Here is a 24,877-nt window from a genome sequence, read left to right as displayed (position 1 = left end):
TATACAGCCACTTAATATATTTATATAAAATATTTATTTCATATATAAAGATAATTGAATATCATATTTTACATAAAGCAATGTTTATTTCTTTTTCCTGAGGCTACACTGGAACAAAGCCACTTTGAGGAAGACGGTGGGTTTGGGTAAAAGTTCGCCAGCTAGACCTAGAGGGAAGCGTAGCATGTGCCCTTTGACACCTCGAGGTGATGCATTCATCGACAAAATATTTAAGAAAGTTTTTGAGAATGTCATCCAGCAAGCAATGACATTCTCTGTAGGGCATAAAAGCAGAAAGCTTCTTTTTCTCTTTTTTTTTTCCCCCCACTCCTCATGTTCTCGCTTATTTGCTCAGCTACAAGTTTATTATATTCTGCATTTCAGTGAGCATTAGCCAAAACATAAACAAAGAACAATAAATAAAATATATGACTCCTGTACCAGAAAGAGCTACCACTTTCATGACTGTAACTCAATACGCATCTGTTTCCTCCCTTTAGACAATTCATAAAGATAAAAGTGTCTCACAGTCCACTGCACCTTCCATATTGCTATTATCACTGTGGGAACTTTGGCACCTGAGAGCAAAAAATTATGTAACATGCACTGTAATTAGCTTTCTTTCCCTCACCTCCTTTTACAGCTCTATTGCTTACCTTCTTTGCCACATACCTCGCTGTTTGCCAATGCCTTTTGCACTTACAATATGTTTTAGTACACCCTTGCATTTAGTAAACCAATAGTTTTGATAGCTTTTAGTAAATCTGATGGTTTAGCTTAAGCTAGCAAAACACCTGATAACAGACCACAGAGATTAATTACATTGTGACATGCCCTTGCTTAGAGGCAATGAAAGTATGCTTACAGTGCAGTTTCTGAAGCTATGATTTTAAACAATACACATTGATGGTAGGGCACATTGACGCTGCATTTTAAGGATTTAGGACTCCATTCATACCTCTTCATTTGGGAATCGACGCTGCACTGCCAAAAATCATGGCTCTTTGAGTGTTTCAGATCAAAGAAGTCCTTTATGTCTTTAATAAGACACAAAGTGTCTGAAGAGCTCCAGAAAAATGGTACCTACAGACATCTATGACTCTTACCTGACTGTGGAAGCCTAATCAGCAGGTTCAGATGTGAACAGTTACCATCAAATCATATTCCTGATGCTGAGTGCTTCCAAGACTTAGCTGCTACTCCAAAATCATGATCTCTGATGCTGGCACCCTAATGTAAGTGAAATTCAGCCTGCTAACTGGGGGTCTAAATTTTTACAGAATAGGGATGAAGCCATAGAAAGAAACGTCTCCAAAAACTGTAACATAAGAATGTGCTGTTATTCACATGACAGTATTATGTTTTTATTGTCTACACTACATGCTGAAATGTGGGGGTTTTCATACAGTTATGGAGGTCTATATTTTTAAAATAAAAATGTTACTTTTGTGATAGAAACAAAAGCCTCTATGTCTCTCCTTATGAAAGCTGCTTTTTAGTTTTGGCCATGAGCTCATAAGCTGTTTGAAGCAGTCTCTCCTCCTCTCTGTTTATAAGGAATGAATCACATTTTTGGTTGTACTACAACCTGAACAATGATAGTAAAAAATTGTGAGCCACTGATTAACTGAAGAAAAGGAAACCTGTATTTTTAACTTCTAAGGTCTGTTCTCCAACAGGCTGTGCAGAACAATATTGTAAGAAAGGTCTGTATGAGCTAAGACACCAACTCAGTGTAATTAATCTGTCATTTTCCAGATCCAAACACGAGCTCACTCACTGTTTATATGGAGCAATCTTGACATACAAATGGAACACTTTAGTGTAAGAAAAGGAAATTCGATCTTTTTGACCTTCAGCCCATACTTCAAGATATTTTAAAGAAAAAGTATGTGATTTTGATATTTGTACTGTTTGAGGATGCTGTGTACTTGTCTTGTTTCTCAAACAACACTGTCTTTTTGTTAAAGCCAAAACCATCAGAAATATTTCAAAGGGTCTGTCAAAACATTTTGCTGTTTAAAAGTGTACAGTTGAATGGCTTAATGGTCAGACACAGGAACTACTTAAAATACTCAGGAGCTACTTAAAAAAATTAAGTACAAATCTAGAGCATTAGAGTGGGAGTTATCAGTAAAATTCTATTGCTATTCTTGTTGACATTTTATACAAGAATCATGCTGAAAAGCAACACAGATGAGAAATTTTGTTCAGTGCAGCTTTTATTCATCCACACTTCTTGAACCGAGCAAGAAAATAGATACAACTTATTCGAGCTCTCAGATATATTTTCACATTCTCACAGAATTTTTAAAAATGCAAGAGTATCGATCAAACTCTCTAGTGCTTTACTTATGGGTTCAAAACAGGTCTATACATAAATACTTTCATACAGTTTGCTCTTTGAAAACTTTGTATTCAGTAAAATATTTCTGAATATAAAAAAATGTCATTTTTAGGTCTGAATTGAAAAGATCAGTTTCAATTTTAATGGCTTGCAAATTAAAACTAGTCATAGATACGCCATATGTTTTTCTTTAATGTTGATTGACATACCAACAAAGTGAATAAATGAAAATTAAGAAATGACAACAGTAGAGTGCTAAAAAAATTGAGGACATATTTTGAAATGTTCTTATTGAAAAATCTGTGGTACCATAGCAATATCAGGGAATGCTTCCAAATGATGTGAGAAAATCTAAGAGCAAAAGAAACGAATCACAGAACACCTTGGGTTGGAAGGGACCTTAAAGATCACCTAATTCCAAATCCCCTCTCAGGGGCAGGGACACCTTTCACTAAATCACATTGCTCAATGTCCCACTATTAACCTTGAACACTTCCAGATATGGGCACAAGGGTTATGGACAGAATAATGTAAAGAAAACAGCAAAAGTTTCCAGTGAAAGTTCATGGAAATCATGTGAAGACAATATAAATTAAAGTCCATTCACTTAGGTCCAATGAATTTCTTAAGGATATAGAACCCCAAATATTTTCCTTAAGCAATGAAAACTCAGCCCAATTGCTGTTACCATTAAAGATTTGAGTACATTTGTCAGGTCATAAAAATGAAATTAGGAAGCATAGCAGAAAACCCGGACAATATTTAAATGCTAACATTTAGAAAAATAATGCAAGTAGTAAGTATTTATATTTCTGGTAAATATGTAGGTGTTTACAGTCTCATAGCCTTGTTGGCATAGAATTTGAAAGGGCAAGTCATGAGCAGCAGTGAGTGGAATCTGCTCAATGCTGCTTTCCTTTCAGGACCCTCCATTCAGGCCATCTGTGGCTCTTTACCTCTCTTAGTCCAGAAGCAGTAGGAAGGGGGGAAGTCACTGTAAGGAAACATGTCTTTGGAGCACACTTGTAAAGATGTAAAGATGCAGGCCATGAATGCTGTGTGCATATGGGGAAGTGGAAATGAGAAAGCAGGGCAGTGGCAATAAAAAGGCGTGACAACCACCTGACTAAGCATGCAACATCAGGGGAAAACCAAAACAAGTGTGGAGATGAACAGTACTGGAGATGAACTTCTCTCTCCTCTGAGAAAAGGCAGGTTTGGGAGAAATTTGGTAGCATGTAAAACAGAAACTCATTTAGTCATTGAAGCACTTCACATTATTTTAATGCCATGTCATTACAGAACTGGATAGCACCTCTTAAATAATTCTTTTAACATTGGTTCCTCTGATAGATTTTGTGAAAACATCTTCAGCTCCTGGTACTTGCTGGCCAAACAGTTCTTTCCCATGCAACATCAAGAGAGTGAAACACTGCTCTTCAAGGAATATTCCTGTACTCAACAAGTGTACTTGAAAGTGCATCATTCTGTTGAGCCTCCTAAATGTGTATGGAGGTGCCCACAATAACACCTGAGTTTTAAAATGCCACTAATTATCATATTGCCACAATTCTTTTGAATACCAAAAAAAGAAAGATTTTCTTCTGTTTATTCTTAAAGGAATAAAAAAGCAGAGTCCCAAAGCAGTCTATAAGCCAGTAGTGTTTTGACAAGAATAACATAGAAAGTACACACCACATTGAATAAGGTTTGTGTGAAGCTGCTGCTTCTATAAACTTGCCTTATATGATTTAATAAAACTAAAATAATTTCCAACAGTTATGTTTATCTCCCTGAGAAGCTGTCCTTTTCAGTCGGAAGATGTTTGGGAAGTAAAACAACAAAAGCAACTATTTTGTGGTCATCACAGTTTTGGTTGTTTTTTTTTTTTTTTTTTTTTTTTTTTTTTTTTTTTTTTTTTTTTTTAAAGAAAGCTGTTTCCTTTCAAAAAAGCATGTTACACCTGCCGGGCATAACCAAGGATTTAGCAGCACACTTTATTTATCCAAAAATATACTGATTCTGCTTAAAGTCAGGAGGACTACTCCTGCACCAATTTATTCTCTGTATCTTTCAGCTCAAATTTCTTTCTTCAGATTTCTATATAATGAAAAGTATACTAAAGGTTGCATTGGTTTTTTGGGGCTGTTTCTTCCCCACATTAGTAGCTGTCTTATTGAGCTGAGTTGGTTCTGCCACAAAGCCAGCATTTCACACAAAATGCCAGCAATTAGCTGGTGACAGCTTCTTGGTGAGAACTAACCTGGGCTGAATTGCAACCTGCTACATGCAGGCTGGCCAGCCAGTCCTTTTAAAATGTCCTCTCATTTCCCTGACAAATAAATGAAAATTTAGAAGCAATGAATACCCCACTTTCCAAATCTTTTGCCGAAAAGACATTGTGATTCTTGGTATAAAGGATGCTTTGACGTCCTGTAACGGCACATAAAGAACTTTACAATGCTTTGGTTTTCTTGCTGCTGAAAAACGGATCTTGTATCAGGAGGGGTTTTGGAACAGAGCTTAATCACGAAAAAGTACATTGAACGTCTGAAGGGGACAGTAAAAAACAGACAAAAGGGAGCCGTCGCTGCAAATAAGTAAAGCTTGTCTTTTTGCTAACCAGAGGCTTGTGCCCTCTGCTCAGGGCAGAGCCGCACTTCTCGGGATGGTGGAGCGAGAGGACGGAGCAGCGGCACAAGAGGTGTGGGGAAAGGAATGAGAAGACAGGGAGATGATCAGGAGAAGCCAAAAAGCGCTGACCTAAGGCTCAGGGCGCCGGATGCGATGGGAAAGGGATGCGGGCACGGCGAGCGATGGGAGGGGGACAGGCGGAGCGGAGGAGGAGCCGATGGCAGTGCCGCCGGAGGAGCAGCGTTTCCCAGGGGCGGCGCGGAGCGCTGGGAGCGCAGACCCTCGGTAAGGGACGGGGCTGGAGGCGACGAGGGGCGGGGAGGGAGGGACGGGCGAGGGGCGTGGAGCCCGCGGCCAGCCCGCCCGGGCGGTGGGAAACACGCGGGGGACGAGTCAGCCCGTCCGCCGCCGCCGGAGCCTGGCAGGCGCCCTCCTTTCCTGCGCGCCTCCCGCACACGCTCCCATCGTTTCCCCTCTCCAGGCTGCACCGCTCCGGGCTCCGAGCCACCCCCGTCCCGGCGGCGGGGGCCGGGGCAGAGCCGTCCCCCGAGGGCAGCGCCATGTGAGCGGGAGCCGCGCCACCGCCGCACAGGGCACGGCACGTCCAGGATGTAAGGAGCCGTCCGCTGCTCGCACCCCGCCGCTGCCCGGCTGCCCGCGCTCTGTCGCTGCCGGACACTCGCCGGCGTCCATCGCTGCCCCGGGCCAGCATGACCGAGGTGAAAGCCAAGGAGCCCAGAGCGCCTCCGCCCGCCACAGACGGGGCGGTCCTGCTGCAGGGTCAGCCTGGCCGTGATCCCTTCCGCGAGGAAGCGGAGTCCGTCGACATCTCCCTGGACGGACTGCTTTACCCCAAGAGCAGCGACGAGGAGGAGGACGAAGAGGAGGAGGAGGAGGAAGGGGAGGAGGAGGAGGAAGAGGCGCAGCAGCAGCAGCATCTGGGGCGGGAAGACGGCCGGGACTCCCTCTGCTACCAGCCAGGGAGCGGCTCCCTCTCGGTCAAGGACTCCCTGGACACCGTCCTGGACACCTTCCTGGCGCCTGCGGCTCATGCCAGCTCCACCGTGGCCGCGGCGCCCTGGTCCTTCTTCGAGGCGGAGGAGGCGCCCGACGGCGCGATGAGCAGCGGCGCCTCGCAGAAGGCGGCCGAAGCCGCCCCGGGGGCGCCGGGCCCCTCGCAGCTCCCGCCGCGGCCCGCCGCGCTCTGGCCGCCCGGCGACGCCCTGGTTCCCGCCGCTAAGCCGCGGCCGGCGGGGCCGGGCTCCGGCGCGGAGTGTCCCGCTGCGGCGCCCAAGGGCGACGTTCCCGGTGTCGGGGCGCTGCCCGGCGGGTCCCGGGCGGGGGACCCGGGCCAGGAATACCTGCACGTGCCGCTGCTGCCGCTCAACTCGGCCTTCCTGGCGTCGCGCACGCGGCAGCTGCTGGACGGGGCGGAGTACGAGGGCGGCGCGGTGCCGCGCTGCTCGCCCCCCGCCCCGGAGCTGCCGGCCTACGGCTTCCCGCCGCCCGACGCCAAGGACGGGCCCTTCGCCTACGGCGACGTCCAGCCCGTCATGAAGATCAAGGAGGAGGGTCTCGGCCTCGCCGCCCGCTACCCGGGCGGCAGGGCCACCCCCGCGGCGGGCTGCCACGACTACCCGCAGGCTCCGCGGGCCGGGCAGGAGCCCTCGCTGGAGTGCGTCCTCTACAAGGCGGAGCCCACCCTGCTGGCCGGCGCCTACGGGCCCGCGGCGCCGCCCGACAGCCTGCCCTCCACCTCGGCCGCGCCGCCGGGGCTCTACCCGGCCCTGGGGCTGAACGGGCACCAGCCGCTGGGCTTCCCGGCCGCCGTGCTCAAGGAGGGCCTGCCCCAGCTCTGCCCGCCCTACCTCGGCTACGCGCGGTAAGGCGGCGGCGGCGAGGCGCTCGCTGAGGGACGGGACCGGGGTGTCGCGCTGCGCGCCGGGAGAGCTCCGCGCCTCCTCACCCTCCTCCTTCTCTGGAGGGGCGGGCGGGCGTGCCGGGCGGTGGGCGCCTCGGGGGGATGTTAAGGGGATGCTGAGGGAAGGACAAAGTTTCTTTCGGCCAGGGCCTTTTTGGGCTTTCAGGTAGCGGCCGCAGCCCCGTTCGCATTCCCCGCGCTGCCGAGCACGCCGCGGTGTCCCGGCTCCGCAGCTGGCGATCGCGGCTGTGGGCACGGCACGCCCCAGGGATGTTGGCTTGTTGTCGCAGCGGGACTTCAGGGCCACCCCATGGCCGAGCCGCTGCCCGGCCCCGGGACACAGCGGGCAGGTTTCTAGCTTGTCCTCACTTTCAGCGATACCGCGTTCATCAATACCTAAATATTTTCCAAAATAGTTCCCAATTTGAAAGAGAACCAAAAACAAAGCAAACCCAAAGAAACCAAAAAGCAAAAAACAAAAACAACACCAAAACCAAAAAACAAACCCAAGAACCCAACACCACAAAAAGCATTTGATTTCACACGAAAAAGAAAAACTGAAACACTTGTATATTGATTTGCTTGAATGAAATGGTGTACTATCCTGCTAAGATCTGTATTACCTACAAATACCTACAAATGCAATGTTGCAGTTTCAATGGGTATCCTTTCTTTTAGCAAATGCAATGGTTACCTGGATTATTCTGCCTTGGAGACAAATATCAATGATATCCCCATCAGACTTAGTTACTGCTGAGAATGCTGCAGCTGAATGGGGGGTGAAAAACTGATTATTAAAGATTTTTTTAGTTGAAATGAAGTTTCATGTTTCCCATGTGAAAGAGGCCTTTGAAATTCAATTGACATCTATGTGATTCTGTCTCTGTACAGGAGAAAAAATCATCAGTATGACTCCACTCACAAGAGTTGTTGATCTGAGGAAGATGAACACTTTAACAGTGTCCTAGATGGTACCTTTTTTGCTAAATGGTTTAAAAGATAACTTTCTGCTTTGTTTTTTGCAATGCTTTCCTGTGTTACCATAGTAGAGACAAACCATTAAGCAGAAAGGCAATCATACTTTAGTTTTTTCTGTATCGTGACTGCAAATTCTAAAATGAAGTTTTTAGTATAAAACTCCTTAATACAGGTAAGTAGTTTACTGCACAAAGCTAGATCTTTCATTTCTTTTTAATTCTTTTTCTTCTCAAGGCCAGATATGGAAACCAGCCAAAGTTCTCAGTTCAGTTTCGAATCACTACCCCAGAAGATTTGTCTCATCTGCGGTGATGAGGCTTCAGGTTGCCACTATGGAGTACTTACCTGTGGAAGTTGTAAAGTCTTCTTTAAAAGGGCAATGGAAGGTACTATGAGATGCCATTGTTCCTAACTGTCTGAAATATGTCTTCTAGACACCAGGGCATACTGTTTATTTATTGCTCATTTTTATAAATATTGTCACTGCAGTGAATTTTTTTGTTGTTTTATCAACAGTGGATATTGACAAAGTTCTTCCTTAGTTTTTTTTTTCTAGTATTATTTATTTTACTTTACTCTTTTGCTATTTATTATTTACTGTTTATCAGTTAATCTTTCCAGGTAGGCAGAGTTAAATAAAAATTTTGTGCATTATAGAACTTGTTTTAAAAAGTATAAATGGTGTTCAAAGGAAAATATTCTGAAGTCATGATAGGAAAATAAGAATTGTTTATGGCTTTGTTCTCTTTTTGAAAATGCAAAACTTTTCTTGCTTTCAAGTTGCAAAGTTTTGGCTTCCTGGTAGTTATGGAAGTATTTAAAATTTCACTGAGCCGATTCAAGTCATAATAAGAATAAATGTGTTTGACTTGTTCCAAATAGTTGTTAAATTGCAAAGTCAAACTGCAAGTTTTATGAAACAGTAGCAATATCTAGGTTTAATTTTTCATTTTGGATTCTTTTACATGCCTTGTCCACTGAGATTTTGAATACAAATACAAGCACAGAGTGTGTTTTATGGTTCAACACATAAAGCAGTAAAACGAATCCTTCTACTTTTTAGACTTTGTCTCCTGTTTTGATTTTTATCTGATCCTGCCAGAACTAGGGTATTCAAATTTCTGTTCCATGTATTTAACAAAACCATTTTTCTAATGGATAGGATTCCTTAAAATAAAACCCTGCATCCTGTATTTTCTTGTTGTGATACGTAGTTTTTTCTGCTTTAAAGAGTTTATCTCTTTCTAAATGAAAAAAGAAATTTTGGAAAGGTAAAAGCTTAGCATAATAATATAATTAGATTTTTTGTTTCACTGTGCTGTTACTTTCTACTTTAATCATATGCTCATGTTCTTCCTCAGCATTAAATATTCTTCCTTAAAATTAAGTATTTGCAAAGTGGTCTTGGTGGTCTAAGTGAACTTTTGAGCCAGTGCCACGTTTCTCCAATGCATTCAATGGGTTTCATGAGAAAATTACTAGAAATATTTGTGTTAGGCTGCAAAGCTCTTAAGTCACTTGCAGGAATACATTTAAGTTTCACTGCACCTGCTGGTTGGTCTCCTGGTTTGCCTTTGCATTTTTTTGCTATACTCTTCTGAATCAGCCAAATATTTTTTTAAAAAGTTAGGGAGCAGAAGTTTTAATACTAAGCATAGTGTTATTTATGAGTACTGTATTTTAAAATAAATTTTATTTTTGCTTTTTACCTATAATGTTGTAATAAGTTCTTTGAATTTTATTCTGTCAATTTTAGATTTCATCTCTTTTCTAATTTAGTACTCAGTTCTGTTTGCAGTAGATGAACCTGCTCAAAAACATAATATATTACATTATTGTTCAGCAGAATTATTTTAACAAAAAATGTTAAGAAGGAATAACTTGATACAAGGAACATCTTAAAATTGTTTTCACAGACTGTTCAAAGTCTATATTGGCAGAGTCTTACCAGGTTAAGAATATAGAGTTATTTAGAGACAAATGAGAGGTCAATGCAGTTATGTGAACAAAAGTCTTAGGTTTTACATAGCACCTTCATAACTTTAATTTTTAAATGAACCCACAGACTGGGAGTCTGTTGAGGAAGGGTGTTTGGGTTTTCTAGAAAGGATTTTCAAAGAATGTTCAAGAATGTGCATCAGAAACCTGACTGTAATCAGAAAAGATACATGTTTTTGAGTTTGATGGGAAGCAATGTCAGACAATGAGCAGTGTAGGCATTGGCAAAATGAACAAATACAGTTGTACCTGTTTTTGTGTAGAAAGTGCAAGACTACAGGGGGCTCCTTAGACATGGACTGATGGACTTCTTATTTTCATTGCAGTATGCTATATAATTATCAGCACTAAACCAATCCTATTTATTGACAGATATTTGATTTTCTATGGACTTTAAATACTTAAAAAAAAATTAATATCGGAAATTATGGTGGAAAATTGCTCCTCTGTAAAAAGACACAAAGTATTTGTAATTTAAATGAAGTAGAAAACAGTGTTTAAAATTCTTACTGGCAATCATATGAATTTGAAACATATTTCTTCCATGAAATGTCCCCCTGCCCATAATTTCTCTGAGCATAAATGCGTTACTTATTTTTTAAAATTTTTAGTGCTACTACAGACGTGAGATTTTTAATAATAAGTCATGAAAATAAAGTGTTAAATTTTGCGAGTAAAAATTCCTGGTCAAAACTCTACTTTTCATGTAATTTCCATACAGTACTGATCTTTATGAGAAATTAAAGCCTGATTGGAAATAGCTGGCTTTTGCTATTTCATGGATTTTCTCTATCTTGAGAGATTTTTTTGTATGTTATGAGGTTTTGTGCGTAGGTAAAAAAGTATTTAATATAGTAGCTTCACATTTGTTGGAAAAAGCTTATTTTCTATTTTAATTATTTATGTAATATGAGACACATTTGCTGTTTCAAATCAAATAAAAAAAAAATTTTTTTTGTAATTTTTTTACAGAAACTGTTCTATTTATACACCATTTATTTTACCTTCCCTGGTGTGAGGACAATACTTTATTGGTTAAATACATCCATTTGAATAAAATGAACTGCTCTGTTACTCAGAAAACTCTTTTTTTTCCATATCTAGTTTTTTGAAATAAAACCAGATTATTTAAATTATGACTTAACCATGATTTAAAGCTGTATTTACTAATAATGATTTAGCAACACATTGGAATGTAACTAATACGTGCACATACAACTTAATGAGGGGTCAGAGTTATGTGAGAATCACAAAGATTGCTTAGAATGTTTCTTGGCACTGAATTCTAAAATATGGATGCATTTTAGATACTTTCTCTCTTTTGGGTTCCTGGTTCCCCATATGTTCCCCAAAAGGCTGGAGTTAATGTAATAAACATATATTTCTTAAGGCAAAATCTTGAAGCAGGTTAAACAAAGATGCAAGTCCTTTCTTTGGGAACCTGTAGTATAGCAGATATGTAAAAAAGTTAGTACTGCAATTGAAGAGGAGAAAGAGGACAAAGATACTGGGTTGGTTTTACTTAGGAAACACTTATCTGCATTTAGAGGTTGTACATTTTCTACTGGACTCCTGCAAATAACTATTAGTCTGTAGATTCACTTAATGTACAAAGAAATGACAAGGCTTTTAAAAATACTTTAAAGATCTCCTTTGAGTACAATGAAAACAAAGAAAGTTACAGCTATTCATACTCAGTAAAGAAATTTGAAGAGATGAAATTGAATTCATTGTGCTGATGGGGTAGTGCTGTTCCTGTCAGTGGGATGAGTGTGATGAGGATTTTGGAGATAAAAATAAAAGAAAAAATCAGAAATAATATTCAAAATGCTTTCAAATATGTAGAATTACTGTATTTGTATGATAATTTGCTCTTGATAACCAGATGTTACTTAACTGCTACCAATATATCTCATTCATGGTAATAAAAAGTAGGGGCAAATATTTCTAACAGGCATTAAGAGAATGAAGATTAAGAGACAGACTTTTACTTTTCGATGACTAAATTTCCAAACAGTCATTTGTGATGTCTTATAAAAATTCCATAATGTGAAATGATGCAGGGCTGCTATGATCAAAATGCTTGTGGAATACCACAATGAGATGTTTTTCCCTTGAGAGGAGCCCAGTGTTCAAAATTTTGGGATTCTGGAACTGTTGCTAACAGAGAGTTTCTTGGTAGCCTGCATTATTGCCTTCTTGTTGAAAGTGTCTCTTTTGCAGTAGTTTTACTAATGAAAATTTGGAATTACCTAAATCCTGCAAAAAAATTCAAGTGCTGTTTTTCCTATAATAAAACCTCTTCTTATTTTTCTTCTCTATTTATATTTGCACTTTGCTTATATTGTTGATATCTAAGGAAAAGTAGTTGCCCAAACCCAGAGTCTGAGACCAACATGAATACATGATATTGCAGCAAATCTGTCAGAAATTGACTCTTGGTTTGTTTAAATACCTGGGAATGTGTTACAAACTTAATCAAGTGATTGTAGAACATTTGTCTGGTTTTAATATGTGCTTTAAGGTCAGGGTAACTCTGACCTTAAACTCTGTTGCATCAATGGCATCAGGGAACAAACTCAAGCACATGTAGCAGATAACATTTAACTGACCACGTGTGAACTTTCCTTTTTCTGAGATCTGAATTTGGTAAACTGGCAGAAAGTAAAATTTCCATGAGAGTTTTCACTGTCTGTATATGGAGAGGTTCTGTGGAGTGTCTGATGATGAGCTACACCTACACAGTAAGAAGGTTGGTCATGACTTCAACCAAACTTTCTGATAAAGTTTATCTGACCTTCTCAGTGTTATGATAAGCAGTTTTGTGATGGCAGTGTGATTCACTATATTCATAGTGCAACACTGTGCATAAGGAAAAGTGTTTGTCTAAACAGTTATGCTTTTCCATAGCTAAAGAATCTAAAATGGTACAGCATGCCAAGTATTAAAAAAATGCCAACCACTAGTAGAAAATCCTCTTTGAAAAGAGAGAAATAGTCGTGTAGACACCCCTGTAGCTGTAAACTTGATGGAGCAGGTGTTAAAAGTTCCTTTTTCTCACAGCCCTGAAGGGTTTTCTAATTCTTAATCTAACTTTCCAGTCTGGATCTTGGGATCAGAATTTGGTACAGCATATACCAGTATCACCTGATGGTGATAAAGTGTCCATGAAGTAGAAAACATGCAAACACACAAAGCATACACATGGCAAGTTGAGAAATAAAAATGCTTTTCACTCAGTATAACAGATTTGATGGTATTGTAGAATTCATGATGTACAAACTAGCAGTGTTTTCATAGATATCTATATTTTAGAATCTAATTAATCAAATAGAATCAAATTAATCTAAGATGTTTCAATCAAGAGGCAGCGATATCTGGGTGTTTTGCGCATTACTTTTTTCTTCCACCTTTATTTCTCAAATAGTGGATGACCCTGTCCCACTGGTTCATTTGTAGGACAAGGCAAGGAATTTAAGAGAATATGCATGAAAAAATTTATCATGGCAATTCCACTAAAATAAGAGTGATAGGATGACTGAAAGGGAAATATAGAGTCTTGTCTTGATAGAAGAATATAACAGGGATCAAAAAGAGAACAGCTGATACTTTAGTGCTGCATACCGCTGAAATAGTTGGTGTGTTTATAAAAAGTAGGTTTTGTGTTCAAATCCCATGTTTTGTATTTGTAAGAAACAAACCCCCAATTGACAAATATGCTGACACTTCCATCATTTTACATATTTATATCCCTGGTGTAGTTAATTACTTAAAAACTATGACCAAGGAACAAATGTGACACAATGCCATAAAAAGAACTGGAAATAGTGATTTGTAGATGCTGCCATATTCTCCTGAAAGATTATTAGCTGTGGGAATTTTTTACTGTTGTCAGTAAAACTTTATACATTTCAAGGTGTTGCTGTGGTAAACAGCCTAGGCAAACCAATTGTTTCATATTGAAAATCAATATTAAACAATATTCCTAATTTTACAGTTCATTATAGTTTCAATGAATTATGAGTTAATCGTGTTTCATTTTTTTTTCTTCTTGTTGGAAATGATGGAACAGACGGGGAAATGTAAAAAAGATTAAAAAACAGGATTGTAGCTTTTGACTTTGTATGGAAGTGAAAGAATACAAGATAGCTACATTTAATTGTTCTTTTTTGTAGGTATCATTTAAAAATTATACTCTCTTTGGAGGTTGCTCTTTGGAGAAGTGATTTTGGAAGGACAAACAATAGTATTGCAGGATTCACAGCCAAAGGCAGCAAGATTTTGAGATCCTCCTATATAAGAGGAGGAGAGAGTCAGTCAATGGTGTTATAAACAATTATTTTTATTGCTTTGACTGTAAAATATGTTATGAAGAAAGAAATTCTTCATTATTTCAGTTAGATTCCAGGATGGAACATATTCACAAGTTCTTCTGTTTTCCACTCTTTGTCCCCTTTGGTCCACTAAATCCTTAATTCTTTGCTGAGGAGCAGACTTGCATCAATAGCAGGTCTTTCTTTACACCAGTATAGGCTACAGAGTGGAAGCTGAAACACCTACTTAAGAACTGGAAGTGAGAATTTTACTTCAATGAGCCAAGAGGGAAATCAAATGTTTATCAAAAGATTATGCATGGTAAAGTCCATGATGGATGTGGGTTGTGGTTAAGTAGTTGGAGTCAGAAGTCTCACTTCAGAGACTTTTTCTATTTTTATAGAAAACACATAGAAATAAAATAATTTATAAATTAAAGCCCCAACAGCATTATCTGAAGTGTGTGGAATCTTGGAGACTAATAGCATGGGATGGCATACAAGGACATGGGGACTGTGTAGTGTAGATTCCTAGTTCTTCACAACTTAAAAAAAAAACACATGATGAGAGGTAAATTCAACCCACATTTGCTGTTTTGCACTTTGAAACAGTACAAATAGTGTTATATTTAGATCCAGACTATATTAAATATATTTTAACTTCCCATTTTACCAAGGATGAGCTAGGCCAGACTGCCTAGCTGTGGGAAACCATGTCTTGTCAGAGCATGTTCAGGGTGAGGATTACCCTGTATTTACTCTGACAAGTCAGGTTTTCCACAAGCTAGGGACTAGCCCGGTCTGTTGTCTTAGCTTCCACAAGTCAGATTTTTACTCAAAAGCTACATCTGCATCATTATCTTTTGTTTAGGTGCACAGATGAACTTATTTTCCATTCTTTAAATTTTAAACCCATGTTTTTTGTCAGCTCCCACAATTCTGTTGTGGTCGTTGTTTTGTTTTGTTTTGGTTTTTTACCTATTGATTTAATTGGTACTTTTTCAAAAGTTTATAAGACGTAAAACATACTTTTAGAAAATTATTGAGCAAAACCTTGAGGTGAGCCTTCAGAAAGCAAAGTCGATGTTTGGCAGTAAAGCAGAGGGAGACATTTGGCAGTAAAATAATTTGCAAAGAGATGCAACAGATGTCTGCAAGCTTTAGACAGAAATCTAAAACTAGACTAAGTAAAACACCGTGATGGGTTCTGGAAGGGTTGGTGGTTTTATAAAAAAGCATTGGCAGTTAATAGAGATACAGGGAGGCAAAGTCACGTTTGGGAGAGAGAAAAAACAAGGTGAGATAAGAGTGCAGTTTGTAAAGACACTGTATGTGCTACTTTCACCACTGTATTAAAAATCTCCCAGTATGGCAATAGTCGTTACAGGACTTAAAATTGTGTTTACCTGCTTACATTAGAACTTGCAGCTTTGCTAACAGTAATGGATTTTGATGGAAGTTTAAAAAAATACTATTCTACAAGAATCAGGAACATTTAAGTGACAGATAAAATCATCTCTGTGTTTTCTTCATCAAGCTGGTCACAGGCCAATGCATTGAGAGTGACCCTCAATGTGCACTTTCAAAAAACAGTGCAAAGTAAACATGCAGAGGAAACTTAACATTAGGTGTTTTTGAAGGTGTGGCAATTGCCAGAAAGTTCCCAGGTTCATATTTTTGTGGGAAATGCTAATAGAAAGCTTTTCCTTCAAACTTGTGCACTAGTGACTATAATACTATCTTGTTTTTTTTTTTCCTGACTATTTTGTTTGCTTGTTTGTTTTGTTTTTTGTTTTCCTGGTTATAGTGACAGTAGTCATAGACAAGATACTGGCTATCAAGCTACCAGTTGAATGGTGATTTTATCTTGATGGAGGTTTTGGGTACTTCATTAGTACATGCATTTGGTATATCTGCAATGCTCAAGTATGGAAGACAATTAGTTCAAATCTAGATGATCCTGAAGATTGAACTGTTGCACATACATTTTCAAATACATATTTTATCATTCCAGGAAAACCTTCCAAACATTGTGATCTAACTAAATATTGTCCAGTAATTTTGAAATTAGGCAAATATCTGGCATGTGTTCATTTCTTACACAATCTCTCCTTCAGATGGCTGCTGTCCCTAAAATATTAATGTCAAGCAAGTAACAGTTTCTCAGAACCCAGCTTTACACAATGGTAGAAGTGATTTCAAATGGGAACATTTATCTATTGAGATGAAATCCACACAAATCACTGCAATTAAAAACAAAATTCTTTACTGATGGAACTGAAAAGTGCCAAACAATTGAAACTTATATGTTTTCCAAATAAGTTGTAGCTCAATCAGAAAGAGTGGAATACACTTGGGGACAGAAGGTGTCAGGGAGAGGTGGGGTAGAGATGAGTGGAATGGAAAACTCACATGAAGGTGTAAGTCAGGTACAGGATATGACTGGTTTCTTAAAAGTCCTGAAAACAAGGAAGATGTTAACAGTAAGCATCAAGAGGTGCCTGAATTTTTGTCACTGTAATCCCCTGAGAGAGTTGGGTTAGCAGTGTTTTGGCTTTTAAGCAAATTTTACTGTGCCTAAATTCTAGTAACAGATTTCATTTCTGGCCTGGTATACACTGGGCAGAGACACTGTTTAATCCTGTCTAATCTGAAACTTCAGAACATATGAACATGGAACTGTACTTTTAATAACTGTGATTCAATTATGATTTGTTTTGTAAATGTGAAAAATGTTGTTCAGCCTTAGATTTATAGTAAGAAGGACAAGGTTTGTATGGAGTCGGACCATCTTGTGAAGAATTAACAAATTCCCTAGAAAAGAGGTCCAGAAGAAATCTCTTTTCAGGGGACCAAAGAAAACCCCCAAAACAAGAAAAGGACAAAGAAAAACTTTAACTATGCTTAAGCATTCCTTTGTAAATTAGCTGTGCATTAAAGCACTAGAGTGCCATGGAGGTGAGATAATACTCATGGATTTTAATTAAACTAATGGAGTTTTAAAATTGTTGTTGCTTATCAAAAGACTGAATGCTTTTTGTAGCTTATAAAGTAAAAGAAATACAAGGAAAAACTGCAAGTAATCCCAAGTAAGTGTTTTGCTTACTGGTCTGCTGCCAATAGCAAGATGGATTTTTATTCATTTGTCTGCTTTTGGTAATGTTTCCTGTAAGGAGGAGTCCAGAATTAGAATTAATGAGACAAAGTAGATGAGAATTTCTTTTGATTAAAACATTACTAAGCCACAGAGTTGCAATCCCCTTCTATTTGTCCTTTTTGGCTGTGTTGGCTGCACCTGGTCAGCTGGTATTTCAGCAAGTTTATTACATGACTGCTTGCCCATCAGAGGTATTTGCTTTGCTTAAAAGGCTTTTTTTTTACACTACCCCAGCTTCTTCATTCTGTTTGCTGTCAGAAACTCCACATCAATCCAAGCAAAATGTACTTAAGTTCTTTAAAAATAGGATTGATAACTTCACAGAAAAATAAGTTTTAAAGAAACAATTGGTCTCTCTTTGTGCTTGATTTACTTAAGAAATACTGTTAGTACAATAATTTAAGCAGTTCATGCTGACTGCTAATTATTTTGGAATTTCATAGATGAGGAGTTTTGCCCTTAAACTGACCAAATAAAGCATTATATTCAAATAGTAACATGATTGGTCAACGTTTAGCATAAAATGAAGGAGTTCTTTAATGGTTCAAGTACATGTCTTTGAATCTTCAGCTATTTTGCAACATTTATACACAGAAATATTTTTTTCATCTTAGAAAACATGTTGTTCACACAGTTTTTCTCTTTCCTGCAGGGCAGCACAACTATTTGTGTGCTGGAAGAAATGACTGCATAGTCGATAAAATCCGTAGGAAGAACTGCCCAGCATGTCGCTTGAGGAAGTGCTGTCAGGCTGGTATGGTCCTGGGAGGTGAGCTGTTTTTCAAGTGGATTTATAAAAATAGGCAGTCAAGTACCCTACCTTCAGTCTGTTGAGGTTAAACAACAGTACTTTGATACTGTGAAAGAAAAACCACATTCAAATATTATTTTTGGAAGAATTACCTAATGCTTTATACTTAGAATTTTTCTTTAGTGAATCTGGAAACCCTGACAAAACACTTTTCTGTACTGTGTATCCTTACATTCATTTTCTTGAAGGAAAAGGATTTATGTCTTAGGTATATTTGTTAATAATTTTGGATCAGGTAGTTTGGTATAGGTAAAAAATATGTAGATTGAAATTGACACTAGAATCAGGAATCAGTACTGTGCTCTTCTAATTTGTGTTATACTCTTCATCATTGCTTTGAGTACATGTCAACAGAATTGTATCCTTCTGTTCCACCAGAGAGAGACAGGCAGCAGTTGCACCAATACTGCAGGCTTTGCATATTAGGTGCTGGGAAATCCCATCTTTGTATTAGTTCTTTCTGTAACAGATTTGGGTTTGTTTTTTTATGTATCATTAAATGAAATTGAGCACTGTGCCTTTGAAAACCTACAGGGAGAAAATGGTGTATGATTAGGTAGTCACATGGCAAGTTTTGATGTACTTACAGGCAGGAATGATGCTTATTTTTGCTGTTTTTCCCCCCCCTATTTTGTATCACCACAAAGCTTGGAAATATGCTGAGATTATTATATTATTAGCTGAAATAGGCTAAGACCATAAGAAAACGGACATATTAAAGTGATAGAAAGAATATGTTCCTAAAGGGAGTTAAAAAAAAAAAAAAGGGGGGAAGGACAAAAATCTGCTTTATTTCAAATTTAATCTGTTTTAGCCCATCAAAGCCCTCTGTCTGTCTCTCTCCCCTGCTCAACCCACATTCCCTCCCCCACATTTAAGTATTGTTTTTTATCCCTGAAGGAAGAGCTGGCACTATATCCTGTACATCATTTCATTATCTTGCTGGTCAGCATTCTTTGATAATGTCAAACATGCATATAGTTTTCAGACTGATCGTTTGCACAGCTCTGTGTTTCCAGCTCCTGTAAGCTGAATGCCAGCCCCATGGAGCTGGGGTATTCTGCACACACAGCCCTTGTGTCGTTCTCACACAGTCAGTCAGTGCCGCCTCTCAGTTAAAAAAAAATAAATGGAGCTGACAAGCACACTGGGCTGAGGGGAGAGGGACAAAAGGAGAACATGTCCTTTGGATCCTTCTCGGATTGAAGTAGTGTTTTAAAAGTAGAGTGGCAGTGCAGTAGAGAAACATTATTAATACAAAGGCAGAGCCTAAAGCCTTGCTTGCCCAACTTTGGAAGAGGAGAAGGCGAGGGAGGCAGAGGTCCTGTGTAGGCTGTGGAAAATGCAGAGTAAGAATGAAGACTCAGGAAGAGGAGTTGGCAGATGTAGTGCCTGCCTTTTAAAATTTGGGAGAACATGCAAGATTTGATCAATTTGACCTCTAAAATATATACCTGCCTAAGGCAGGTGTCTTAGACTAGATGATCTTCAGATGCCTTCCAATCCAAGCCATTTTATGATTCTAATGGGTGTAAATTAATAGAGATAAAAATTCATTCCTGACTGTGAATTTTGCACAGCTAGGAGTTTGATGATGATCTAACCTAAATTTTGATTTATGATACCCTGGATAACACCAATAACTAAACTCTGTGTGTTTCAACATCACAGGTAGCAGTTTCAACAAGCAGAAGAGTGTGAGATGGCTCACTATTATTGTCTAGTCCTTTTGCTTCAGCATTGTTCTGCATAGTAATAGGAAAAGTCACCAGCAGGCTTGACTTCATTCTGCACTTTGTGTGCAGTTATGGATGCTAGTTTCACTAGTGTTTTTTAATATATGCATTTTTCTCTGGGTGTAGGTGCTAGGAACAGAAAAAGTTGGACACTTTTGCCAGCAATATTGATCAGATGGTATGTCCTCATTGGTGTGTTCTCATAGTAAGATGCTCCATCCTCCTACAAAACCTGAGGATAAAGATGCTCTGACTTTTATTTCATTGCTGTAACGTATGAAGAGAGTAAAATCTTCATCTTTCTCATCACCTTTTCGGATCACTTTTTTTTTCTCAGCTATTACAAAGCGAGTGTAAATATTTTCTTTGTATTTAATACTAGATTTTTGTACCTGGCCAGTTTGTTGTGTTGCTTAGTCTTCTCCTAAGTATACCTAATCAAAGCTGTCTCCCATTTTTTGAGAAGCCCGTGCAGTCTAGTTTCACTGGTTCTTAGAGAGACATTGCATTTCAGCAGATCTCTGCCCTGATATCCCCACCTACACCATCTTCTGGAAAGGAGTAATCTGGCAGCAAATAGAAAGCAAAAGAGAATAGTTGGACAATGGAAAAAAGGAAATACTGAGTGGAGCTGTGACTGTAGCACCTCTATTTTTTTGTCAGGTGCTCTTAGTGATGTCAACAGTTCTGGGGAAATTAGGAAGCTAATTGTTCTATGCAGGCTGAAATGGAGTGCTTAGTACTGAAAGGAAGAAGAAAAGACAAATGTAGACCAAAAATGAGGAAGACTGGAGTGAAATGATACTACTTGTAAATGAGGCTTTAAAATTCAAACTGCAAACAAAATCTCAAGATAGACTGTTAGCCGTAATACTCTTTCTATGGTTATATTGTCGCCCCTCTTCTTTTGCTTGTCTGCCATTTTTACAATTCCTTTGTTGTATCACATGAGCAAAATTTCCTACCCATGACTTGATGTGCTGATCAACACAATATGATTCATATATGGAGTGTTACAGGGCTTAGATAATTTTCCCAAAGACATCAGTGATCAAAGGGCTGGGAAGCCTGCCATACGAGGAAAGGGTAAACATGAACTAGCAGTGTGCCCAGGTGGCCAAGGCAAATGGCACTCTGGCCTGTGTCAAGAATGTGTTACAACCAGGATTAGGGCAGTGATTGATTGTCCCTCTGTACTCAGCACTGCTGAGGCCACACCTCAAGTGCTGTGTCCTGCTCGGGGTCCCTCACTACAGGAAAGACATTGAGGAGTGTGTCCAGGGAGCTGTGGAAGGGTCTGGAGCATAAATCCTATGATGAGCAGCTGAGGGAGCCAGGGTTGTTTAGCTAGAAGAAAAGGAGGTTCAGGAGGGACCTTATTACTCTCTACATCTGCTTGAAAGGAGGTTGTAGCAAGATGGGCGTGGGCATCTTCTCCCAGGGATCATGTAGCAGTATGAGAGGACATAGCCTCACACCCTTGACTGTGCCAAGGGACATTCAGCTTGGACATTAGGAGGAAATTCTTCACAGGTAGGGTTGTTAAACTTTGGAATGGGCTGCCCAGAGAGGTGGTGGTGTCACCATCCCTGGAGGTGTTTGAAGAAAGGCTGGACATGGCACTTAGTGCTGTAGTTGACAAGGTGGTGATGCATCAAAGTTTGGGCTTGGTGGTCTTGGAGATCTTTTCCAAGCTAAAAGATTGCGTGATTCTCTGATTCTGTGAATTGGGTTTGTTCAGCTGTGAGAAAAGAAGGCCCAGGGGACACTTTATCACTGGTTTCCACTATTTAAGGGTGACTGCAAAGAAGATGGAAACATGGAAAAGGCAAGGGATAATGAGTACAAGTTACTTCTAGGGAGATTCTGATAAGACACAAGAGAGAAATATTCCACAATGAGAAAAATCAGCCATTGGCATTATTGCCCAGATTGCTGTTGAACACTTTTAAGATTCATCTGGACATGGTGCTGGGTCATCTGGTGTAACTGTGCTTTTGCCAGGGAAGGTTGGACTGGATAGTCCATGAGGTTCTTCCCGTCCTGGAATTCTGTGATTCTGTAATAAAGCCTATACGCAAATTTCCAATTCTTGGAATAAAGTACATGCTTAGAGACATCCTTGAGTATTTTAAATGAGTTGGAATTGGCAATACTTTAAATCTTTTTTTATGTTTACAACCGGTGTAGGTCAACATTTTTTGTGCATTTTGTGATTTCTGCCATTTAGAACTTACGTAGAGATATTTTTGTTCTTTTACCTCTGATACTTAGTTTCTTAATGCTGGCCTTGAGTTAAATGCAGACTTGCTATATTATTTAATTAACATGAGAAACACTGAAATTTTACAGGATATTAATGATAAGCTTCCAAAAATTACTATATTAATTAAATTATACTTACTTCTTAGGGAAGCACACCTATCTTCCATTGAATGTCACTGAATGGCAACCATATAGATAAAAGTGTAATATTTTATTATATGAACAACAGTTCCATTTTTCAACCCTAAATTCAAAGCAATATCAAACCCGTGAAATTTTGAAAGAAATTTTAAATCAGTAGTAAGTAAATTATAGGATAGCAACCAATAGCACTAATAATTTATTTCCATATATGGACTGTTTTGTTTTTCTTAATCTATAGAAGGAATGTATCAATAAAAAATATGCATTTCACAGTACTGTGTTTGCAATTTTTTTTTTGAAAATATTAATTGTCTTTGGGCTTTATAACCTCATAACTTGAGACATTAATCTATCCCCTTTCTAATCTTAAACCTAATAGGATAGCAGGTAGCTGGATCAGATCCTGGAATAAACAAGTGCTCAAGTCTTTTATTTATTATGAGTGAATGTGTAATTTTTTCAGGCTGATTATCACAGATTTCTTGTTCAGCTGTATTGCTGAATGACTGTGTCCTTCATTGTTTCAATTAGCTTTCAGTCCGCAGTGCAGTGATTACATGCAGAAAAAGGTGAATTAATTTTCCAGGTAATATTTTCTGAGGTAGGATCAAAGTGTTTATTAAAACCAAGATGTGTTCCTTCTGCTTTGCTGCTTTCTCTATGTTATATACACCCTCCTAAGGTGTGCACGGCTTCTTTTTCTACACAAAAAGCAAGAGCAGAGTGACCTTAAACTAAGGGCCATTGTGTTCTGTCAAGAATAATACATCATTGATGCTTTTCACCTCATTACAGGGTGAGGAGAAGGGTAGTGAGATGTTAAACTTCTACTAGAAACCCAGTTCTTTTATTATAAATTGTCTACCATCAGTAATGTCTAATTGTCTGTATGATTCTGTATACCTAGCTAAAAAAATATTAAAATACAGAATTAGGTAGTAAGGACAAAATCATAATATATTTGATAGTGGGATTAAACAGATTTTTTAAAATGTTTTCTAGGTACATGTAGAACACAAACACTATAAACATGCTATTCGTAATAATCAAGGGTAGGGGAACAGTGAGTATGAAGAAACTGCTTGAGTGGTTAGCTGTCTTAAAGTGAGGTAATGAAAATGTTACCAAAAATTTTGTGCTGTGTAAATATGCACAGACATATAGTATTAAGAAGTATATATTATAGTATTAAGAAAAATAGTTTTGTCAGAGTGGATTGGTATTATTTACCCATTATGGGACTAAGGGGAGACATTTACTTACCTTACAGCAAAACTTACCTGCTTTGTAAAAAGCAAATGAAAAACTAAGCTATTGTCAAATCTCCATTGTTTTCCTTGTGTTCTTTAGAGTTTTTATTAATTTGATGTGGTCTCCTTTGTTGTAGATGGGAAAGTTTGCTGCGAGTTATTAATAGTCACCTCTCTTGTAGATAGGTAACAAGTGGAGTTGTTTTACTGATGGCTGTTAAGCAACATAATTAGCAATAAACACACGAGCAGTTCTGCAAACCAGTGTGACATTAATTCTGATACATTTAGTTACTTGGAAACAGGGGTACTTATTAACTACTAACATTTCCATGTGATAACTATTCTGTTTGGTTTCTTTCTTTACTTGTTCTCTGAACTGTAAAAGTATCTGAAGCCATTATTTCTGAAAATACCTGAAATCATTATTTATGAACTATCAAATGCATTGTTACTTCTGTTTTCCTTCATGCCTACACAATACTTAGTGGGAAATTCCCAGCAAGTTTATGACTATGTATAGGTTTGTTATGATAAAAATTGGCTCTAGGTCTTTCAGCATAATAAATTGTCTATTCTTTTGTGGGTTTTTGTTTTGCTTTCTTTTCCTTGGTTCAGCTGTAACATAAGATGCAACTTTGTGTTTGGTTCTTTACTAAGAAATCTCGAATTAGAAATATTTTTATTCTTACCATAAGTGGTAAAATGAGCATATGATTGTTGTGGCACTTTATACTAATCTAATTAAACCTGCAGTTAAGTTAGTGGGAATATGAACCCTGAATGTCATTGCATGATGAGTGTTACTGTTTTTGCCATCACCCCTGTGTCTATTTCTATTCCCCTGTCATGTAAATCAGGCCATAAGTATCAGTATTTTTGTTGCATTTTTTGACCTTTTTCCATAAGACAAACTTGTTTGGCAGAACTAAAGATCTAGCAGGGTTTTCATCATCTTTGAGGATCTATTTAAAGCAAATAACCATACTAATGTATCTGTGCTTATTTTGGGAAGGCAGTTCAGCTATTAATTTGTTTCAATTAGTGTTGTTCATACCACTGTAGTATGGAAGTAACAATTAAAAATACTGAGACAGGGAAATTATCCTTTAGGAAATGAAATATCTTCTAAGAGTTTACAGTATTTGTCGGTCTTTCACTCATCCCCCTGGGCCCCAAAATAAGATTCAGCCATGACACTGAAATGCTCTTAGGGAACTGGAGGAGAGGAGTTTCTATGTGTAGTAATTAATTACTAACATTTTTGGTTTTGAATATTAGGGAGTAAAAGAAGCAGTATCTTTAATTGACATTGAATAGAAA

The 24,877-nt window shown here is 38.9% G+C and overlaps 1 protein-coding gene across 1 annotated transcript in view; it reads left to right on the top strand.

The window, feature by feature from the left end:
* Positions 1-5,664: 5,664 nt before the first annotated feature.
* The window catches only part of PGR (progesterone receptor), a 36,667-nt gene continuing 17,454 nt past the window's right edge, over positions 5,665-24,877 (top strand). The window contains exons 1-3 of the mRNA XM_063148901.1: positions 5,665-6,863; positions 8,115-8,266; positions 18,001-18,117. Coding sequence (XP_063004971.1) covers positions 5,692-6,863; positions 8,115-8,266; positions 18,001-18,117 — 1,441 coding nt within the window. The 5' untranslated portion in view covers positions 5,665-5,691. The remainder of the gene's footprint in view (positions 6,864-8,114; positions 8,267-18,000; positions 18,118-24,877) is intronic.

Source organism: Melospiza melodia, chromosome 2 (assembly GCF_035770615.1).
Source record: "Melospiza melodia melodia isolate bMelMel2 chromosome 2, bMelMel2.pri, whole genome shotgun sequence".
Classification (NCBI taxonomy): Eukaryota; Metazoa; Chordata; class Aves; order Passeriformes; family Passerellidae; genus Melospiza; species Melospiza melodia.
Note: the sequence above shows the minus strand (reverse complement) of the source record. Positions and strands in the feature narration are given on the sequence as shown.